Source organism: Trachemys scripta, chromosome 5 (assembly GCF_013100865.1).
Source record: "Trachemys scripta elegans isolate TJP31775 chromosome 5, CAS_Tse_1.0, whole genome shotgun sequence".
Lineage (NCBI taxonomy): Eukaryota > Metazoa > Chordata > Testudines > Emydidae > Trachemys > Trachemys scripta.
The window spans coordinates 66,064,251-66,086,586 of NC_048302.1; the positions used below are offsets into that span (position 1 = coordinate 66,064,251).

The 22,336-nt window shown below is 41.2% G+C and overlaps 1 protein-coding gene across 1 annotated transcript in view; it reads left to right on the forward strand.

Annotated features, from left to right (window-relative positions):
• Positions 1-10,230: 10,230 nt before the first annotated feature.
• Positions 10,231-22,336, forward strand: part of TLL1 (tolloid like 1) — a 199,835-nt gene continuing 187,729 nt past the window's right edge. The window contains exons 1-2 of the mRNA XM_034772660.1: positions 10,231-11,102; positions 11,315-11,932. Coding sequence (XP_034628551.1) covers positions 11,776-11,932 — 157 coding nt within the window. The 5' untranslated portion in view covers positions 10,231-11,102; positions 11,315-11,775. The remainder of the gene's footprint in view (positions 11,103-11,314; positions 11,933-22,336) is intronic.

Below are 22,336 nucleotides of genomic sequence, written 5' to 3' on the forward strand. Positions count from 1 at the left end.
TGGAAAGTAAAGAAAGTTAATTTTTTAACATGCCCTAGTAATCAAAACATCACAATCCTTTTGTTTCTATTGCATTTCAGTGTAAATATAGTTAAAAAGCTGCTCCTGATTGTTGTGGTAACGTTTTACAGAATGATAAACTCAAGTGCCAAATTTAGATCTTGACCCAAATTTCACAAAGCCCTAGGTTCAGATTTGTAGCTCCAGTTCAGCACATTATAGAGATACAGACTAGATGTGAAATGTGTGTCCAGGTCAGGATTTGAATTCTGGATGGCTCTGGAATTCAGATTTTGATTTGGGCCAATTATAGTATTGGTATTTCTTTGCCATCAATCATCCATATTTCTTTGACACCTCTACTATCCTCCAATATGTAGTTTCATAGGCAGGTAAAAAAGAAATATTTCAAGAATATATTTTGTATAAACTGTATGGACTTAGTTCCGCAGCTGCTCAAAGTGGAAGTCCACTGAATTAATAGAATTAACTGCATAATTGAGCTCTGCAATATATGTATATACTATACATATTTTATGTGTGTATATTATTATATGTATAGTTTACATCAAATATTCATTGGTGGTTGGGTATATAGCACAAAACTATTACTTTGATGATTGAAAAAAAAAACTATCTCTGAGTTACAGTATGATGTCTAAATCTTCAGAAACGGGTAATTAGTTATTGGCACTTGACAAACTAGTGTCCCATAAAAGAAGCTTTATACAGCACAACCTAGGAAAGAGGCCCATAATAATAAAGGAGACTAATACACACAGTACAAGTAATATGATAGAGCAGCTGCATTCTATGGATAACATTTAAATTAATTTTCCCATAAACATTCATGATTTTTACAGTACTGTACATCAGAAAAAGATGTCCCGGAGTTGATCTACACTAGAAAGTTAGGTCAACCTAGCTACGTCGCTCAGGGGTAGGGAAAATTCCTATCCCTGAGAGATGTAGTTAAGCCGACTTCAGCCCCAAAGTAGACAGCGCAAGGTCAATTCTTCCACCAACTTAGCTACCAACTCTCAGAGAGGTGGATTTACTACAGCAATGGAAGAACCCTTTCTATCATTGTAGTAAGTGTCTACATTGCAGTGCTACAGCGGCACAGTGCTTCAGCTATGCCTCTGTATTGTTTCTAGACTAGACGTACCCTAAGTCACACCATTTATATGATGTTTTTCTGGAACAAAATCATAAGAGCTCTGAGTTCCAAGCCCAAAAGGCATCATGCACCCTATTAGTCAAATGTATGTCTACGTAATTTCTATTGTATGGGAGAGAAAAAAGAGATTGCAGTGTAGCTAACTTTATATAAATGTTGTTGCTGCCAGCAGAACAAGACACATAACAGATAACACTGTGGTCATTGATAAAGTGTGTATCTAATTTTCTTATCCCTTACGATAAGACAACTGGCAGAGTCTTCCAAGTTCTGTGGTATTGGATGTGCTTTATTTATTACTGGTGATCCGGAGTTTTAACAGTCCATTGTATCTGTTCAGAAGGACTAATTAGAAATTAGCTACCCTATTTATATTGAGGTTCTCATCTTCATTCATAGATACTAGAGTTGGGAGAGGATATCTTCCTGTCCCCAGGCAGTACTGCAGGATTATTTTCATAACTTTCTTCCTTTCCTAGTTTTCCCTTGAATATCTCCAATTATATTGATTCCAGACATGAAACCTCTTGGCAAGCTTCCTTCTGTATGCCCATTACATTAGAATATTTCTCAAAGAAGTTGTTGATAGCCTATTTTAATACCCAAAAGGTTGATCACGCAAATCAAGTTAGAGGTTCTCATCTGAAATGCCGATCCAAGGGGCTGAGCATCCTCAGCCAGCAGGAAGTGACTGGAAATTGGGAGTGCTCAGGACCTTGTGAGATCAGACCCATTGTGGGTTTTCTCCTGTCAAAGGTTAGCCACTGGGTTTGATTTTTTGAAATTGATATTTCGACAATATGCTGAGTACTGAAGGGAAGAATTAACCCTGTACATTTACTAGTCAGTCCCGTAACAATGTTTAATTATAGATCTGGAGTGCACAGAATTCAAAACATATGTTCTTAGACCAATGTTCTTTTCACACCTATTATTTGAGGGCATGCTGTAGTCACTCAGTAGAACCGTGATAGGCAATAAATAAGAGTTAAAAAATCTGGTACAACCTCAATAGGCCAGATTCTGCCACCCTCACTCACTTTGAGCATCACTTTTCACAAAAAGCCTCCATTAAATCAGTGGAACCACTTCTGTTGATTCTACTCTATGTAAGTGAGGGTGGCAGAATCTAGCCTACTGAGGCTGAAACAGACATAGGATGCTTTTGCCCTACAATTTTGTTGTTTATTATTTACTGAGTTCTATCAGTGTGCTTGGCATTGCACAAACTTATTTTGTGGCAAACTCAGCCTAAATTCAGCATACACTCGCAGTCTATGATTCATATATAATAACATGACTGGATATGAAGTTGGTTTAAAACATTCTATTGCTTGTGGGCAATTAAGATTTCAATGATTACTGGAGAAATAGACGATTCTAATTCAACTCCTTTGGATTATTTGAAAAGTAGATTTTTCATTCATTGCTTGAAGGTGACATATAATTAAGTATACTAACTAAACATTTGTTCAGTTCAGACTTAGTCAAGGTTGCTTTTTTTTTTTGGCAAAGAGGCTGTTGTCTCACTATTAATATTTTTGTGCAAAGGAAGCTATTAGTACGGAATAGTCTAGAATTGTAACTAAAAACTTATTACAAAAGCTATTTTTTTCAAGATTAAAATTAAAGTCTTAAACAACCTTTAAAAAGGACCACAGTGTTGTGACTATAAAAGTGGACAATAGACATAGCACCATTTTCATAATCATAATTTATTACTATTCCAAAATGGAAGAACATTCATTGTATTCCCCAAAAACCAACTAAGTTTACAAACTCAAAGGCCAAGACCAGATAAAGGTTGAGGGCCAAATTTTGCTTGATTTACATATTTTCACAAATAGTTCTATAGGCTTCATGAATAAGGTAAGCAGGAATTGTCCTGAGTTTGCTATGTGTCAGAGGTTAAAATAATATAAATCTACCAGTAACCACTGATAAGTGTATTAAATTCACTTAACAAATACTTAGATTTGGTTTTTTATCTGGCAATCTACATTTCCTTTCAGAGTCAGAAAACCTAATGAAGGACAACAAATCAGCAAAAATTGGCGTTTATGCACACTATTTATTAACTAAAAAGAAGGCAAATTGTCTCCTAAAACTCAGAATACAGATCTATGAGTGTGCTCCAGACAAGTGTATATATAAGATAATCTGACCCCTTTAAGTTTGAACATTGCTTCCCAATTAAGCTCTTCTGGCCTGGATCTAAATAGCTGTCCACAGCTGCTGCAAATTGATTTATTCCCTGAGGAGAGTCAGGGATGCTGACCAAACACCAGAGAACAGCGGTTTCTGATTTAGATATTTGTACTAAACAATCTGTTTTATGCTTATTTGCTTGTTTTACCATCCATACAAGTTTTACAGCTAAATCTTGTGTTTATTTTTACATTTTATATAATATAAGAAATGGAGAGAGGTTACAATCATCATATTTTAGGTGTAGCTAGGAGCACTGCCCATTATTAAGGTTGCCTGACACTTCCTATTATTAGACATTGTTTTTACTTACTTATAACTTTGCTGAACTTTAAGCTTTGGGCTGACATTTTCCATGCTGAGTGTCTCCCTCAGACTGATTTATTTATTTTAAATATCAACCAATATGGTCCAGCTATTTTTGAGAATGAGGTCAAAGAAAAAGATGTAGTTTTGCCCATGTTAGAAATTAGTGACCTTTTCTTCATACAGCTGTAGTTTCCCCATGTTTTGGAACAGGGACTTGAAATTTGGCATGAGGGTGGCCTTTCTATCAGGGATGTGCCTTTTGCCATCCCCGTGAAAATAGGCTCAAATTTGGTCAAGTTATAAACCTTTGAAAAATCTGTTGCACGTGCTCAGTAGAAACTTCTAAGATTTTAGCGGCTAAATTCCTTGCAGATTTCATCTGCACTGAGCATGCTCCAGGGCTGAGCAGGATTTTCCCTGCCATTGTAGATCTGGATGGTTGGTCATGCTAGGTGTAGATCCAGGTACCTTCGCTGAGAGCAGGGAGACTCTCCTGTGCTCTGTGACCCACCTGTTGGGCCTAGACAGTCTGGAAGAGGAAGCTGCCTGATTTGAATATAGAGGGGACAAGAACTGGACTGGCAGAAGGGGTATGGGGACTAGACTGGGACAAGGAGCCTGCGGGGAGTGTATTAAATTGGGACTGGAAGGTGGTGGGAAGAGGAGAGGGGAAACTGGGAGCTGGGGTGTGATAGGAGGCTGTGCTGGGCTGGGCAAGGAAACTGACACTGAAAAACAATGGGGTAGGGAGGAAGAGGTGAAGGGGGTGGGGAGAGGGATCTGATGAAGGACTGAAGTGCATGGCAAGAATTGGCACTGACTGAGCAAAGAGATTGGGCCAAGGAGTGTGGGGGGTGGGTGGGGGGGATAAAGACACTGAGATTGGGGAAGGAGCCTGGACAGAGAGTTTGGAATTGGGAGCCAGTGTGGACATAGGCGCCAACTCTGTGGGTGCTCTGGGGCTGGAGCACCCATGGAAAAAAATTGGTGGGAGCTCAGCACCCACCTGCAGCTCCCTATGGCCCCAGCCCATCCCCCTGCTCCAGCTCACCTCCACCTCCGCCTCCTCCGCGAGTGGGCTGCTGCGTCCTGCTTCTCCCCCCTCCCTCCCGGCGGCTTGCGCCATGAAACAGCTGATTCGCGGGGCAGGGAGGAGGGGAAACGCGTGCTCGGGGAAGAGGTGGGGCCGGGGCAGGGATCTGGGGAAGGAATCCAATGGGGCAGGGAGGGGGAGGAGTTAGGGCGGGGACTTTGGGGATGGGGTTGGAATGGGGGTGGGGCCAGGGGCAGGGAAAGGGGCGGGGGGCGCGGAGAAAGTTGGCGCCTAAGAGTGAGGATACAGGGTGATGGGGTTGTGAGGCACAGAGGATGTGGACAAGGAGCTAGGTGGTGGAGTCGGGGTGGAACTGGAATGGCTGGACAAGGAGACTGGGAATGGAAATGTGGAGAGGGTGAGACTAGGACTTGCTGGGCAAGAACTAGGATGAGCTTTTTAGTGGAGATTGGGAGGGACTAGGTGAGGAGAATGGGCTGGGCTGAGGAGCCAGGCGTGGGGAAGAGATAGGACAGGGACAGGGCAAAAGAGGGAATAGGCAGAAGAGTCTGCGTCCAATAGATTACACTCCATTCCAGAGCCTGGAATGGAACCCAAGATTCCTGAATGTCACCATTCCTCTGCTGTCAGAAAATATCTGTGAAACCCTCTGGCAAAGCATCTCATCCTCTTCTGGTGTTGGTCCACATGCAAGATGACAAACTACTACTGCTATCAGTTACTCCATTGCTTCAAGTAGCAGAGATCTGTGTGAGGGATCTAAAAGTTGCCTGTGCAACCTTAATTTGGTCCCCTTGTTCAGATGCATGATGATAGTCTTTAATTACAGGGTCACATACTATTTTTTCCATAGGATCCCTCCCTGATTCAGTGCACAGGATGAATCTGCTTTGCTTTATTTGTTGCGGAAGTTGGAAGGTGTGTAGAAAGGAGGGAGGAAGAGAAAGGATAATCTCATGGTTCAGACAACAAGGAGTCTGGTGGCACCTTAAAGATTTATTTGGGCATATGCTTTCGTAGGAAAAAAACCACTTCTTCGCATCTGAAGAAGTGTTTTTTTTACCCACAAAAGCTTATGCCCAAATAAATCTGTTAGTCTTTAAGGTGCCACCAGACTCCTTGTTGTTTTTGTGGATACAGACTAACACAGCTATCCCCTGATGGTTTAGACAGTTAAATGCTACTCTAGAGAATTGAATTCTATCCCTGCTTGTGACATAGAATTCCTATGTGATACTAGTAAAGTCACTTAAACCAAATTTGTTTCTGTTAAGTACTTTGAAAACTTAGGCCCAAGGTGTCTCAAATTGGGCACCCATAATTGGTGAATACTGTTTACCTTAATCTCTTTATGCCCCAGTTACCCATCTGTAATATGGGGATAATACTTCTTCACCTTACCTGGGTATTGTGAAAATAAATTCATTAATATTTGTGAAACACTCAGACTCTAGTGATAAGCACCATAGAAAAAAACACAAGGAAATTAATAATCCTGCCTTAAAACCAGGGTTTGAATAGTTTGCAGTAAATAAGGCCTAGGAAACACATTGAAGAATGAGGAGAAAACAAAATATTGAATAGCTGTTCATTAATTGAGCACTGTCTGTTCTATGTACTGAATGAAACAGGGTCCTGTGGAGAAACTAGTATGTGATCATACAGTTCTTATTTGTGCCAATGCTTGCCAATTCATAGCTGCGGCACCTCTGCACTTGCTGCATCAGTTATGAATGTAAAAGAAATTGCCTGAGTCCTGACACCTCTTTCATTAGAAATTAAGCACTGTGATCATGTAATTAAAGACTGTATCATAATGCATATGCAAAAGAGATCTGAATTAAGACCATACAGGCAATGTTAATTCTGGCATTTTCTAACTTTTGAGTTCTTAACTTTGCAACCTTAATAATGGTCTTTCAATTTTTTGTGTTTGACTATTATTTTACCTTCAACCTCACTGTCTCATCAACGAAGAGAGAAATTGAAACTCATTAAATATAATTTATTATTCATATTTCTTCAAAAGTGTGTTAGGCACTTTCCAGATAAGGGCTGGGATTTCAGGATTTTAAGGGAGAGAGGACTGTATTGTGCTCTGCATGAAGTGCAGAGGTGCACACACCCAGTTCGGGTACAGAGACACATGCTAGCTCTGCTTGAGTTAGCACGCTAAAAATAGCAGTGTTGCGTGAGCATTTCAGTTGTAGTGTGAGCACCTCTCTGAGTACGACCCCTATCACCCCCTCCACCCCCCCAGATACGTACTTGGGCAACTGGGCCGAGCCACTGCTTGTGCTACCCTTAGCTTGAGCAGAGGTAGTGTGCGTGTCCTCACTGAGAAATGTGTGCCCAGCTGCAGTATAAGTATAAACATACTCTCAGAGCTCAGGGCAGAATTGAGGCCTAAGCAGCAGACACACAGACAAAGGAGGAGTGGTGTATGTAACAAAAATGATTGAGCAGCGACATTTCAAGGTTATCATTTCAGTTCCATGATTGGTGAGTTTCTTTTGTTTTTGATAGTTTCTTTTGGGGTTTTTTGTTAATACTTTTTATGGTGGAAGAGAGGCTCTATAGCCCAGCTCCAGTGAATTATGTTTTGTATATCATTTATACTATAGCATTTTCAGTATTTTTGATTTATAACATATTGAACATTTTGGAGAAAAGAGGAAATGCTTCAGGTTGGGGTTTTTGTTGTTGCCACTGCTGTTGTGTTCCTTTGGTTGGTTTCCTTCCAGCTTATGCGATCTGTCTCTTTGGCTATGTGTTGGTTTCTTTGGAAACGGCTGTAGGATGTATTTTGATTGATTGATTGTGTTGTCACATGGATTGTCAGAACTGTGAGCATTTTGGAGTGGTAGAGACGTAAGTGTGATATTTTCCCCATTCTATTTAAAGTGGTGTTTTTTAAATTGTGCAGCCAGAAACAAGCTATATTGAATATGGAGAAGATTACACTTGTGAAAATTTTTATTAGGAAATGATGAAGTGATAACCAAATTATTTAAGTAAACCGAGAAAATAATTTCTATTAATATGAGGAAGGATTTTCTAAAGTGATTGATGCAAGTAGTAGTATACATTTATTATTTCTCCATCTTACATTTTTCTAGAATACGCATCACTGTGATATCTAAGTGATGCGTATCTTATAAATGGCAAGAGCTTTACATTTAAATCTGAATCATTAACTTAATCTGTAGTTGTTATGGATAACAAACACAAAGCAGATCTTGTCCTGAACCTGTAAATCACATTTACTAGCTCTTCACACATCATACATTTACATTTTATCCCCATCTACTGTGACAGGTGCAGAGGATCTATTTCTATGTCTTTGGCACAGGTGTATGTCTGGGTCTCTTTCTTATCTTGGTCAGAATTCTACAAGGCAAGCTGTCCTCAAGCCTGTGAGCGGCTGGTGCTTTTCTGATGTTTCTGGTGATGCTGAGGTCAGGGGCAGATTGTCGGCTGGAGGCTAAGGGTGACGTCAGTGCGTACCTTGCTGAGAGAGTTAATCTCCCACTGGCAAGAGAGAGAGAGACAGTCTAATAATCATCTCACTGAGGAGATTGGCACATTTGGGATCACATACTGTACACTGTTTTTCCGTGGCTACAAATGAATGGGCAAATACCACAATTACTAACACTCTACTGATACATGTGTGTGTCTGTAGAGTGTTTTATAGGTTTAAGACAAGTTCTGTTTTGTGTTTGGGATCCACAGCAACTACAAAGAAAATTAATGTTTCAAAGGTAGGTATATCTATTTATATTTGTGTACAGAACTAGGTTTGATTATCAGGACAATAAACGAAATCTGTTTCTCTTAGGGACAAGATTACTGATGTCCAATTTGTGAACTAAAAAAGTGACTCATAACATTTTAGAACAAATATCACATAGTATAATATAAAATAGTAGAAGTTAGGTTTTTGTTCTGATCAAGGCACACAAGCCCCCTCTGTAGAATGCTGTATTTGTTAATAGATGCAGCCCACCAGTCCAAAATATCATAGGGATAAAGACAAGTCATTATATTTTAGCATTTCTTTGATGGTTTTGATAGAAATGTTCTCTGATTCCTCTTTGTGAGTTGATGTGCCTGTATTCAGAACTGTTAGGATTGCTGGTCATGGAAACTATGCTGAAAGGAGAAAAATAGCTGCTAAGTTTTTCAGGCTTGTTTGTGAGCTGATGTAACATGCTCTTCACAGGCTTCTGTAACCCACAGTAAACTGAACTACTAGTAAATTGCCTTTTAAGAAACATTACAGACAAATTTTTTAGCAGTGTTTGCGCATGTTGAGGTCTCAACTTTAGGTTGACCGATTTGAGACCAGATGAAGTCAGAGGAGCTGTTGGTCCTCCTCGCCTCTGAAAATAAGGCACACAACTTCTTAAGTTGGGTCCCCTGAAATTGAGGTATACAAAATTAATCAATGCTTCTGAAAATGTTGACGTTAATTGATGTTTGACACTGAATGTGGTATGAGGCAGCAAGCTACCACTTGGAACTCCTTCCCAGTTTTAATTGCATTAACTGGGGGGCAGGGTATCTATCTATAGCACTGCACCAGAGTAACACCCACCATTCATTTTTGAGGAGTAAATGAATCTCACACTGATGGGCTCAGATAAAATAGATTGACATAAACTAGATAGCGGACAGATAGATGTGACTATTCTTTTCTTTTTTAGTAGCCAGGATTATGTAGTCACAGAAAATACATTAATAACTGCAGTGAAGATAAGAGGCTATTTTAATTAATCCAGTTTTGGCTGTCAGAATCACAACCCCCAGTTTCACATTTGTGTCTCCTGCTCCTCTTCCCCAAACTTCCACTACCTGAAGAAGAGCTCTGTATAAAGTTTGAAAGCTGGTCTTTCTCACCAACTGAAAGCTGGATCAATAAAAGCTATTACCTCACCCACCTTGTCTCCCTAATATCCTGGGACCAGCAGGGCTACAATAACACTGCATACCTTCCTCTCAGACAGCTCTAATCAGCAGCAGCCACAGCTTGAAGGTAGATCACACATCTAACTTCCCAAACATTAAGCCTTGAGAAACAGCAATTGCTATAGTACTGAAGTTTAAGAAAATGAAACAAGTGCTTATAAATGTTCAGTCCAATCTGATTTTATTTATAATGACTGTGTCCCTGTCTGCACTGCACAGGAGCAGATGCATGTATCCTGTTCACGTGCTAAGGAAGAAGGGACTATCTCTTGCCTGGGGAAGTTGTTAGGGCATACCAGATTTTGAAGGCTCTGATGTAAAATAAAGACAGCATTTTCACAGTCCTTTTAAAAGTCAGTGTTAAATATGACACCATAACGAGATTTGAACAGCAGAAACTCCCAGCTACCTACCCCTCCTCTCCTCTCCTCCACCCTCCTTTCCATGGAAATTTGTAAAAGAAGGAGGAGTTTGTTAGGGAAAAATCTCACCTTAGTTTACAGTTTGAGGCGTGACTGCAGGATCGGAATCACTCTGTCTCAGACAGGGAGTTAAATGAACACATGGTATTTTTATCGCTTTATTTTTATTCCAGCAGCACGTTTTCTTTCTCCAGGTTGATCGGCTGAAAGGAGGCTTTGGTGTTGATCCGTTCTCTCTGGCTTTAAAAACAACAACAACCCACCAACAACTCATCTCACCGACTGCTAGTGACTGAATGCTCAGGCTGAATTATACAGTCACATATTGAAGGCAAGGGAGGAAGAGAGCGAGCTGGCGCTGCTACGTCTGCTGCTTCTACGGGAACTTTTGAAAATAAACCTTTACAACTCTCCTTCAGACCCACGTGAAAAAAGCAAAGCCGGACTGCAAGAGCTCAGCGTTGCCTGTTGCAATCTGTAATTTTACGTTGCATTTGCCTTTTAATTTTTAATTTTTTTACTTTCATTTTGGAACTGCTTCCTCAGCTCCTTGGCTGAACTTTGGAGATCAATGGACCTTTTATATCTCCTGCCCGTATTTAAACAAACTATGGACGCTTAAACTCCCCCCACCCCTGCTCATGGGGCGAACGCTGCACGGCCGCAGCAGAGGGAGAAACACACAGGCACTTCTTTAGAGACGGGGGGACAGATTGCAGTGATTTCTCATCCTCACGGATTCCCTGAGTCTCCTTCGCTGCTGAGAGTTGACCCGTGTGGTGTTTTATCTGATTCCCGCAAGATTTCCCTCCTCTTAAAAAAAATACCATGCGTTTCTTATCTATAGAGAAAGCTATATGGAAAGAGAGGCATACAGTGAGCGCGTATGTGTTTTCATAAGACTATCAAGAGAGCAGATCAGAAGCAGCCCGGATCCTGACCCTGATTGTATGAATAAGTAAGCAGGATGCTGACGATTGTTAGTTGCCTGTAAGGTTTTTATAAGCTGGGGGGGGGGGGGGGGGCCCAGAGACACAGAGTAAAGGGGGGGGGGGGGAAGCCCTTGCACTTTTTCTCTCTTTCTCTCGCTGTTCCCTTCACTGCTGCTGCTACCCATCACTGTTGTGGAAATTATTGTTAGCACCCCTCTTCTCTTTCTCTTGGTGGCAGTTTGCCGATGTGCACACCGGATTCATCTTCCCGCACCAGCTGCAGCAGCAACGGGATCAGCGGAGCGCTCGGGAGGAGGCAGCCGGCGGAAAGGATCCTACTTACCCTGGCCCCGGAGCCCTGGCAGCAGCGGTGGAAAGTTTGGCTGGGGGCTGACAGAGGCGAGAAGACGCCCTGACAGGCGAGATCCCTAGTCAGAATACACCCCCCCCCCCTGCGCCCACCCACCCGGCAACTTCTCCCCTGCAAGGGGAGGGGGTGGAGAAGGGGAAGCAACATTCTCCTTCTCTATGGTATGCCCATATGACTGGGGACACCTAGAGACCACAGCATCTCAGCGGAGCCTTTAGGTGGAGAAGAGAATTTTTCCCTCCACCCCTTGCCTTCCTGTATCGGTCCAGCGTGGACAGCAGCTCCGTCCTAATTCCTCTCTGCCCCCTTGCCCACCTCTGTGGTAGAAGATGAAAATGCTTTGCTGGAGGGTGGCGTTGTGGCTGGCTGGGTTGACTGCCTGGGGGAAGCTCTCCTCCTGCTCTGGCCTTGATTATGACTACACTTACGATTTCAATGAAGAGGATAAAGCTGAGGCGATAGATTATAAGGATCCTTGTAAAGCCGGTAAGTGACTTCCAAGGCTAAAACTGTTACCCCCCACTCCCTCTCCCAGGTGGTGACTTTGTCTCTTTTTCTTTCCGATGTGTGTATAAGCTGGGAGCTCACCTGCTTCCTCCTCTTTGGGAGTCGAGGCCAAGGGGAAGTCTGAGCGGCAGCAGCAAGTGGAGTTGGGCTCAAGTGCTTTGCTGTGTCACTCGGTGGGATTTCTATAGACCTGCTTTCTCAGGGCTTAGAGTTTCCACTTTGCTTGCACTTTACAACTGTGCTTGGACGACAAAGTGCTTTGAGTGCACTTTTCAGCAGATGCTTCTTTTCCCCCCCCTTGCCACGATTTATTAGAAAGCCTCGAATAAATCCCAGAATTGGGCTCTCCGGGAGACGTTTCCAGTCACTGCAGTCTTGGGTTGGATAGAAAGGAAACCTGTAGAGAGGCTACTGGACACAACCTCATTCCTTGTTATAGCGCTATCAGAATAACTGGTCCATGGGGCTGATCGCTAAGTATAACCCCTTCAGCATCCCCCCCCCCCTTCTATTTACAGCGCAATATTGTTGCTGCTTCCCATCGGCAGCCACTTGATTTGGGAACAGCTGAGAAGAACTTGTAAGTTTCAAGGCCACTTTAAATATTGAAAGTGGACGATTCCAGTGAGATTAGCTCTAACGTGCGCCTCGCCCTGCCTTCCTTGCACAATCAAAGCTACCCTTTGAAGTCAGGAGGAATGTTGGCCGTCCAGAAAGGCAGGATCAGGCCCCACATACCGCGCTGTAGGTTTGTTGGCTTCTGCTTGAGCGCCAGGGGTAACAGCAGCAACCGCCCCCCCCCCCCCCCCCCGTCAGGCTGCTGCTCGCACATGCTGTAGGCTGCCACCACGTGAGGAGAGTTCCTGTGGCCCCCTCCTCCTTTCAGCAGCCTGTCTGGCTGTCTCTCTTTTCTTTCAACCTGTTTCTTGACCCATTGTCTGTCTCTTCCATTGTTAACGGCTAGCACTCACGTTGAGCGATTACTAGAAGCAATACGTTTCCCGTGTGAGTGTCTCGGTCTTGCACTAAAGAGCCACCTCCAATGGGCGGCCTCTCTTTCCCCATCCTCGGCTACCAGTTGAAAGTGTCTCCCGGCTTTCCATCACAATTGTGCCGGGTTCTTAGTTAAGGAGCAGCTCTTTTTGTGGATTGACTTTGATGGTCCATTGGATGGTCTCTTCAGACTGGTTTTCCTATGTGTATTTATGCCAATGCTTACACAGACAGAGCCGGAGAGGAGAATGAATGGGAGGGGGTCGGGGGATTGCTACATTTAAACCACATTCGTTGGTTGTATTCACTATATCGTTGGCTAGTATTTGTTGTGGTTCAATGTAATCAAGTTGGTAGCCACAGCCAAATAGAAATCTGGGCTGTCTGTCTTCTGTGTACTGATTTGTCTCGAGAAATAACCTCCTTTCTTTATTCCCAATTAGACTTCTGTCATTTCCCCTTGCAAAGGGAAGACCTGGTTTTCTATAGTACTTGCTGACTGGGTGACATTGGTTTTAGGTTTATAGGTAAGGTTCTGTAAGTGAGTAAAATAATATCGGGTCCAATCCTACTTCCATTAAAGTTAATTGCAAAACTCTCATTGACTTCATTGGGACCAGGAGCAAACTCACAAGTTACTTAAATGAAAGAGTGTACCTTGTTACTTGCAAAATTTGTTGTGGACACCTATTCTAAAGTCATGGTGGTTGATTCACATCAGCCTTGGTGTAAAATAAGTGTTTTGGTTTTGTAGCTATCTCCTTTGCATTAATTAGTTATTCTATATCCTGAAACCTAGTTCAGCCAAAGGTTGTATTCTCTGTGTGTATGTGAGTTTGCTGAATTTGAGGAGAATGCGGTGAATACATATGCCAAATATGCAGACACTGTGTTTTTCTAATCACAAAACTATTCCTTTCTGAGGTGTGAATTGCTAATATTCTTTGCTTAGAGCTGAGGAATGTACAAGTTCAAAAACAGCAGAATCAGCTACAAACAAATCTTAATTTACTCCCATTAAAAACATGCAAGAAACTTTGTATAAAAAAGACAAGTTTTTTGACCACAATTGATTTGAATTCTTTTGATGTTTTCTGGGACAGGTTTTAAGTGAGATTTCATTAATTTTTTCTTTCGTAAGAAATGTTTTTGTATACACTCAGTGAAGTGAAATGCTTGTAGGTTTTTTTGTACTTTTTGTTTCATTTTATAAAATTATGCATGTGTGAGTTTTAAATAAGTATCATAGGTAGGAAAGAAAAGGAGTTGTGGCTGAAAGACAGCTGGAATGTGCTAAATGTGTCAGCTCTCTTTTTTGTTCCATTTTGTTTTACTTTTGAGAAGGCAGGAAGAAGGTGACTATTTGGGTCCAAATTAATATTTCATGTAAAATCATCCATGAATATATATTCAGTCATTATAATGATTAAAAATGAGCCATTCTCTTACTTAGGATCTTACTCTCCCTTAAGTGCTCAGATAATAGTGATGAGAACCATGTAAGATAGATGCATGATAGATTTACATGTGTATAGTTCCCATTAATCTTAAACTGAATCACCTCCATATTTCTCTACACATTCAATATCCTCTTTAGTTTTTGAATGTACAGTAACTGTGAAAACCCAAATGCAACATACATACCATTGTATATTGGATTTGTACCATCTATTTGAGGGTTCTTTTCCAATCACTGTGTATACATGAGTAATTCTCCATGTATGAAAATGAGACTGATACCCCTGAAAAAGTTTCACTGAAATTTTTCTCTGTTTGAGCTTCCCTAAATACTATAATAGTCTGATTACCCATTGCTGAGTACCCACTGAAGTTAATAGGAATTATGGATGCTCAGCACTTTTTAGGATTATATCCTAAACTTTTATTCTCTCTTGGTCTGATTCTACTCCCTTATTCCTGTTGAGTGGTAATTCTATTGAAGTCAATCAGACTACTTCAATAGTAAAGTTCCACCCAATGTAAGGAAGGGTGCCAAAATCAGGCTTTGAGCATGGAAGTACATCCAGGTTTGTGTGGATGTGCCATGGATAAAGTAACAGGACAAAATAAAGTAACCTCATCCAGGAAATGTATTCATTGCAAACTAAGTATGTATATTTGATATAATTAAGATAGATGTTCGCTTTTTTTGCTAGATCTTCAGTGACTATAACTAAGAGTACACAATTATTTTCTATAAATGTTTATGATGAGGACAATTATGTCCCATACTTATATGGATTTCTGCTCACTTCTTCTACATGAAGAAACGCCATAAAACAACTAACATGTTACATAGTAACATACTCCAAATATTCAGGAATTAAACAGCAGATTTAGGAGAGCTAGCACAGTAACATTACCTGTTGTAATTTGTGAGAATGTGGAGAATGAATTCAGTAGTTGGGAGTTCCTGTTGTAAAACAAGAGCAAAGGGAGGAGAAGAGGAACACGAAATAAATAAGAACACTTTATAATAGCCTTTCAGCTGGAAGACGTGCTGATTACAAGGGCTTAACTTGTTACATAAAACTTATGTTTTCTGACCAAACACAACTAAGGATTCCTTAACTGTATGTTCGATTTAAAAAATAAAAGTGGGCATTTCTGTTCTGCTTTTCTCCCAGTCAGCCACTATCATCGTGCTGTCATTTTATGACTAGCTGCTCACTGTGCTTTCATAAGAATATAAAGGAAAATGTCCATAATTTCCTGATCCAATGCACACCATGAGGCAGATCCTTAGCTGGCATAAATTGTCATAGGTCCATTGAAGTTAATCTTTCCCCCCCGTCTTTTAGTAGGTTCTCTTCTTACTACAGTATCAAAGACACCAGGAGGGGGCCATATACTCTTTACGGAAGAGTATAGATAAATGTACTGCAAATCCACTAGTGAGAGGTCAGTGGTTTTTGTTTTTTGTTTTGGGGTGCTTGTGTGAATGTGAATCTTCTTGCAGATGTGATTTCTTTCCAGGGAAGCAGGAAGAATGGGATGCACTGAAAACACTGCTAGCTAGGTTCAGATGCTTCTATGGCTTGTGTGGTGAAAAATGCTATAGAAACAGGAAAAATACCCTGGACAGAAAGTACCTCTGCACTATGACACATCACTCCAACTTAATGAAAGCAGAAATACACACATCACAAGTTTTGCAGACATGTGGAAAGGGTCTGGATTGGTAGGGAAAATCATATTGGTGACTATTAGCTCGTGTGCATTTACAGCCCAAACTTCAGATATTATGTGCAAAGGAAGCATAGCATTATTTTGTTCAAAGCATCCTGAGAACCCTACCGTAAGTGGAATCAATGACAGAAGGACCTGAGGAAAAGGGATGCTGACAGTGCTGGGCTATGAGTGGATCATGGCGCTGTAAGAAGGCCATGTTAAGCTTGTGATCTGTGTGGTTTCTAGTGTGTTTCCCTACTGACCTATAGCCTATGCATGAATTTTGATTCATGTCACTTCCCCTTCTGACAAGCACCCTGGCATGCTGAAACAGTGGGATGTGATGTAGCACAGTTTCAGTGCTTCTGATGCCTCACATATTTCCTTGTTTCTCCACAGGAGAGGAACATATTGCCCTCAGTGCTTAACATGGTAAACTTCAATAGGGCATTTTGAGTTCAACTTCCAGATCTAGTTAGCTGAAAGTTGAAATACTGAAATAGTCTTCATTACAATAGCAGCAGTAACCCTGTAAAGGTGCTATGAAGAATCTAGGAATGTACATCTTATAAGAAGAAGCTTTGTATAAATGGGATTCTACTCCAGAAACAAAGTCCAGTAGTCAGCAATAAAGGGGTACTGTCTACCTTGTCACATCTGGACAGTTATTTAGAAGTTTTTCTCAGGAGTCTGTTTGTTGTTGTTGTTTTTTTCTTTTGTCTGATTAGTACAGCAGCAGCATATTTATAAAGCAGCCAAAACCAAGCTTATAATAAACACACCAGATAAAATCTGCAGATATGTGCTGAGACACACAGTCAGTGCATGTATAACTTGCTTTGATTTTGGGCACCCAAGAAGGTATTTTCTTTTGTTTTGCTAATAAAAATAGCAAGGAATAATTATCTTCAAAGAATAATAACAATAATCATCTTTACAGATGGGTAGTTTTGGGGAGTTAATGAGGTTGAGAGTGGCTGGTTAAAAATAGTGTGTGTGGAGCAGGTGGGGATGGGGAGTGGTGGTCTAGTGATCTGAGCATGAGAATCAAGAATCCTGCTTACTATTTCCAGTGCTGACTCCTTTAAGGTCTTAAACAAGTCACTTGATTTCTTTGCTTCCATTTTTTAAAAAATCTGGAAAATGGGGATGATAATACTTCTTACCTCACTGGGTTGTGAAGCTTGATTATATAGTGTTTTTGGAAAGTGCTTGGAACATGAGAAGCATGAAAAACACAAAATCATAGGATTATTATTATAACATGTCATCTGTAACTCCGCAGTCTATCTCTTGTCTATTGATGTCATAACACCTTTTGCAAAAGTTGTTTTTTGAGATTATGAAACATATGCGGCTGGAAGACTGTTGTTGGGCTGTGCCTTGTATTCTGGCATACACATCTTTGTTTTTCATGTACTGCAAAGGCTCTAATATGCTCTTGGGTAATTGGGAAGTCTTTTAAAGTAACTTATTACACATTTAAATCTGTTGTGTAATTTATACGGTGAAGCTCTTTCTCTATATACTTAAGTGTTGCTGTAAATGATGAGAGCAGTCCTGTGCACTATGTAAACACTTTATTTAGAGAATGTAATGCTCATAATATATGCCAGATGGACAGAATTAGTCTGAAGTCCTTTATTTTTCCATAGGACAGATACAACATAGGAAGCAGAACAGTAGTAAGCTCCCTTGCATAGCTTCTCAGCTTTGATTTGGACTCACTTTGATTGATTAACAAACTTAATTTTAAATCAGATTTGTTCCTGCAGTTCAGCATTCTTTCTTTCTATTATACCATGCCCATTGCTGTGGAATCCCAGCAATTTACATATATGTGTGAACATAAAGGTCTCCTCTCAATCTCTCTCCCCTGCCCTCCCGTCCTCATCCCTTAGTTAATAGGATTTTGTTGGTAGTAATATTTTGGGAAAGCTAGGTTGAAAAAAGGGTTTTACATTTCAGCTATGTGTCCGCTGTATCATGCCGAAGACTTAGGGCGTGTCTACACTAAAAACTTAAATCGACCTATATTAGGTCAATTAACAGCCACTGCAGTCCACACTACCCTCCTTGGTTTAGTGGTGTGCATCCTCACAAGGAGTGCTTCCACCACCCTAAGAGGGGCAGTGGGGGGATCTGAGAACCTGGTCTCTCAGCTCCGCTAGCAGCTCCCTACTGGGAGCCCAGCTGCCCCATAAGCTTCCTGGCTCCCTGTTCCCTGCCAGGAGTGGAGGAAACCACCTGGGGCTTCTTGCCTCCCTGTTCCCCGCAGGGAATGGGATCCAGCCATTGGGGCGTCTTGGGTCCCAACCTTCCCCCTCGCCTGCTTCCCACTAGGAGCCAGGCAGTCTTGTCAATTTCATGCTAGAGCCATGAAATTGACAAAACAGCCAACATTCCCAGCCTGGTGGGAGTGGAGGCAGGGAAGAAGCCACCCAGTGCTTCTTGCCTCCCTGTTCCTTAACAAGAGCAGGGTCCAGCTGCCAGGGCTTCTCACGCTGGCTCCCAGCTGGGAGCGGGGTATAACCACCCAGGCGTCTCGCCCTGGCTCCCAGCCAGGAGCTGGTTCCGGGGGCCCAGCTCTCCAGGGGAGCAGAGGGCAGCTGGGCTCTAGCTGCCCAGATTTCTTGTCAATTTCACGGCTCTGCTGGAGCCCTGAAACTGACAAGAGAGCTAACTGCGGATGTAAGTAACACAGTGTTTACACACACATTGCCTTGCCCTAACTACATCAGCATAAGCCCTACGCCTGTCATGAAAGTGGAGTTACTATGGCCGTGGCTACATTTGAAACTTCAAAGCGCTGCCGCAGGAGCGCTCCCGCAGCAGTGCTTTGAAGTGCGAGTGTGGTCCCGTGCCAGCGACCACACTCCACCTCCCTGAGGAGATTAGCTTAGAGCGCTGGGAGCACGGCTCCCAGCGCTGGGGCACTGTTTACACTGGCACTTTACAGCGCTGTAACTTGCTGCGCTCAGGAGGGTGTTTTCTCGCTCTGGGGTGTGAAAAAGTTGCAATGCTGTAAAGCGCCAGTGTAGCCATAGCCTAAGTCAATATAGTAGGGGCGTTTACATTGGTGGGACAAGGCTGTAGTGTAGACACTGACATAATTAGGTCAACGTAAGCTGCTTTATGTCGATCTAACTGTAGTGTAGACTAGGCCTTAGTTTCACATTCAGATCACTTTCCACAGGGGCTTGATTCTGAATGTGCTTACGCCACTGTAAATCAAGAGTGATTCCATTGAAATAAGTGATGTCATATCATTAGTTATAAACTAATGAAAAATAAAGTTTATAATAATTTGTGCAAGGTTATAGTGAAATTGCACTTCACGGAAGGGACACTGTAGCAGACATTGTTTTAAACCTGTCAAGGGTGGGGAGAAGGTTCTAGGAGTATTCAAGAGCAGAATTGTTTCCTGTCTGCTTGAGTCTTAAGGATTTAGCTGCTTTTACCAAATTCAAAAAGAAAACAAAATCTAAGCTAAATCTAATCTCAATTTTTTTCGTAGTATGGACCGCATTTGACAGTGTGACTTACGGGCCTGTCCCCTCCCATATACAACTGTATAGTTCTCCTCCTCCTATTCAGAATTGTACAGTTTTCCTCCCCTTCCATTCTTGATCACAGACAACCTCCGTTTACATTAGCATTACAACTCTTTTGCAGCTATAGCAACTGCTTACATAGAAAAGTAACACTAGGAAAGTATTTTGGTATTTTTAGCTCTCTTTGTGAAGAAAGTTAATCATGTCAACTTAGCTCTTCATTTCATCTCCACCTTCCATCTGATCTGTTCTGTCCCTTCCTCTCTGACTGTTTTCCTCTACAAACTTCACTATTGCCTGCTCTTCCTTTCCCTCTGCACAGGCTTCCTTTCCCTTCGTTGCTTTCTCTCAGCTCATACTTCTCAACCACCTTGTCCTCTTCTCCCCTTGCTCCCCTTGACAAACTGTATTCCCTTCCCTTCCTCCCTGCTCCCGGGATGTTCCTTTCTTGCTTGTGGTTAGCAGCTCTATTTCCCAGAGGTTGCTCCTGTTTCCTACCATCTCTTATGTAACATTGTCTCCTCCTAGTACAGGCAGCTAGGCTGGCTCTTTATCTTTGTTTCACCTGCTTTTATAATCCTGCCAACCTGCTTTTATAGTCCTGCCAACCTTTCTTTCAATGAAGAGACTGGGCAACTGTAAAAACATTTGGAAACAAGGAGGAGGAGACAGCAGTATGTGACCAGCCAACTTTTGGAGGCGCTCAGGGCCACCATCCGGTGCTCTGTGGACCACCAGTGTTCCACGGAGAACAGTTTGATTATGACTTTTCCTACATTTACCATGCTTACTCATACAAATCATCCTATGTGCATGGGTAGGAGTTTGCAGATTTAAACCATGTGAATGCCTGGATCTGATCTTTGACATACGTGCAAGAGAGTGAACATTTAACCACAAGCTCTCAAAGAGACACCAAAATGCAGGCTTGTGGGTTTTTCCCTTCAATATTTAAAAACACAGATTGTCAGGATTAAAAGAGCCAGAAATCAATTTTGCTCTAAAATAGCTCCTAGAATCTTCTTTTCTTGAGGTATGTGAAAAATGATGCCTAAGGGATGCACAGTGTGTGTTGTTGTTTTTTAACCAGCCACTCTGCAGACTTTACATTGTTAAGATGAAATCTTTTGACAGCAGGACCAATAATTGAATACAGAATTGATTTTGAAATGTTTGTATTAGCATCAATGACTATAAATTATGTTACAAAACAATTTTATTTCATAAGGTTTCAATATTCTGTTTTTTAGATGTTTTCTAAATCATGGAAATATATAAATGCTCTTACCTACCTACAATTCCTGTGCTGCTTGAAACAGATCTACAGATTTTAAAAAGCAATTGCCTAAGAAACATGGATATTTGGGGGCGGGGGGTTAATTTAAAAATAGATATAAATCAGACTGAAAGAAAAAGACACCCTGGGAAAAAAGTTTTACCTCTGGTACACCATGATTATAACTGTCTGTCCTAAGATGTGACAGAATATCTGTATTTTCACATCTCCTCAGGGTTCAGAGATTCCTTTGGTCACTATTCTGACACGTTATTGACAATTTCTGTGCTTTTAAAAATGTAGTGAGGAATAATAAGCACTGAATGTGTTGTCTAATCAGCAAGGAGTCCTCAAGAATGTCAACATTAAGCAATAACATGTTAATTTAAAAATAAATTTTCATTGCAATTGAGAGCAAAAATCTGAGGCTTTAAAATGCTGCTGTCCTTTGTGGGTTTAATGTACATTTAGGCCCTGATATGGCACAGATGGATCCCTAAACCCAGATGGAACTAATGGGTCTCCACTTTGGTAGTTCTCTTTACAGGAGTGGGGCCTTACTTGTAGTTTAAAATACCAGATTATGGAAGAGAGGGTGAGGCATGGACAGTGAATTAGAATAATATACTTAAGGAATAACACAAATGGATCACCTTGCCAATGTTAAAAGTAATACATTCTTATAACATCTTTTAACTATGATCAAACAAAAACATTAATTTGTTAATGACATGAGATCACTAAGAGTATATTTTTAAGATGTCTAATTTTTGGATGCTCAAAAGTGAATAATTATATAGACCAAGTACTACAGTAAAATTAAGGGGAATTTTGTGGCAGTCTGAACCTGCAGGAATTCCTCACTGTCCATTGCAAATGAATTAATAGAAGAAAGAAGCACAATTTTGAATAAGGTTCAATAATACCAAGAATAATGTACAAGTTGCATAGCTTCTGCATATTCCCATATGATGTCCTCAAATAAGCTATGAAAGGAATTTCAGATGGTCCTTACATAATATCAAGGTTTGTTTCAGCAGTTTACTAACACAAGCCAATTATATTTGGTTTCATAAAAAGTAGTTTTAGAACAACTCAGTGGGTGTGAGAACATGATGATTATCAACTGCCCAATTTCGCCATCTGGTAAAATTCCCTTATTGCATTTATAACAAATTTGCATACATTTTCACAGGCACCCATCAAATAGAATTTGTTTCTTTCTCAAAGTTGATACTTTAATTTTATTCTTTGGCTCATTTTTATTTTAGGAGGATTTTTATCCACTACTGGCTGAGTTGATTAAACCAATAATTAATTTTTTGATGAATAGTTCTATAATTAACATAACCATTATGTATGTTCCTAGTCAAAGTGCAGGATACTGGA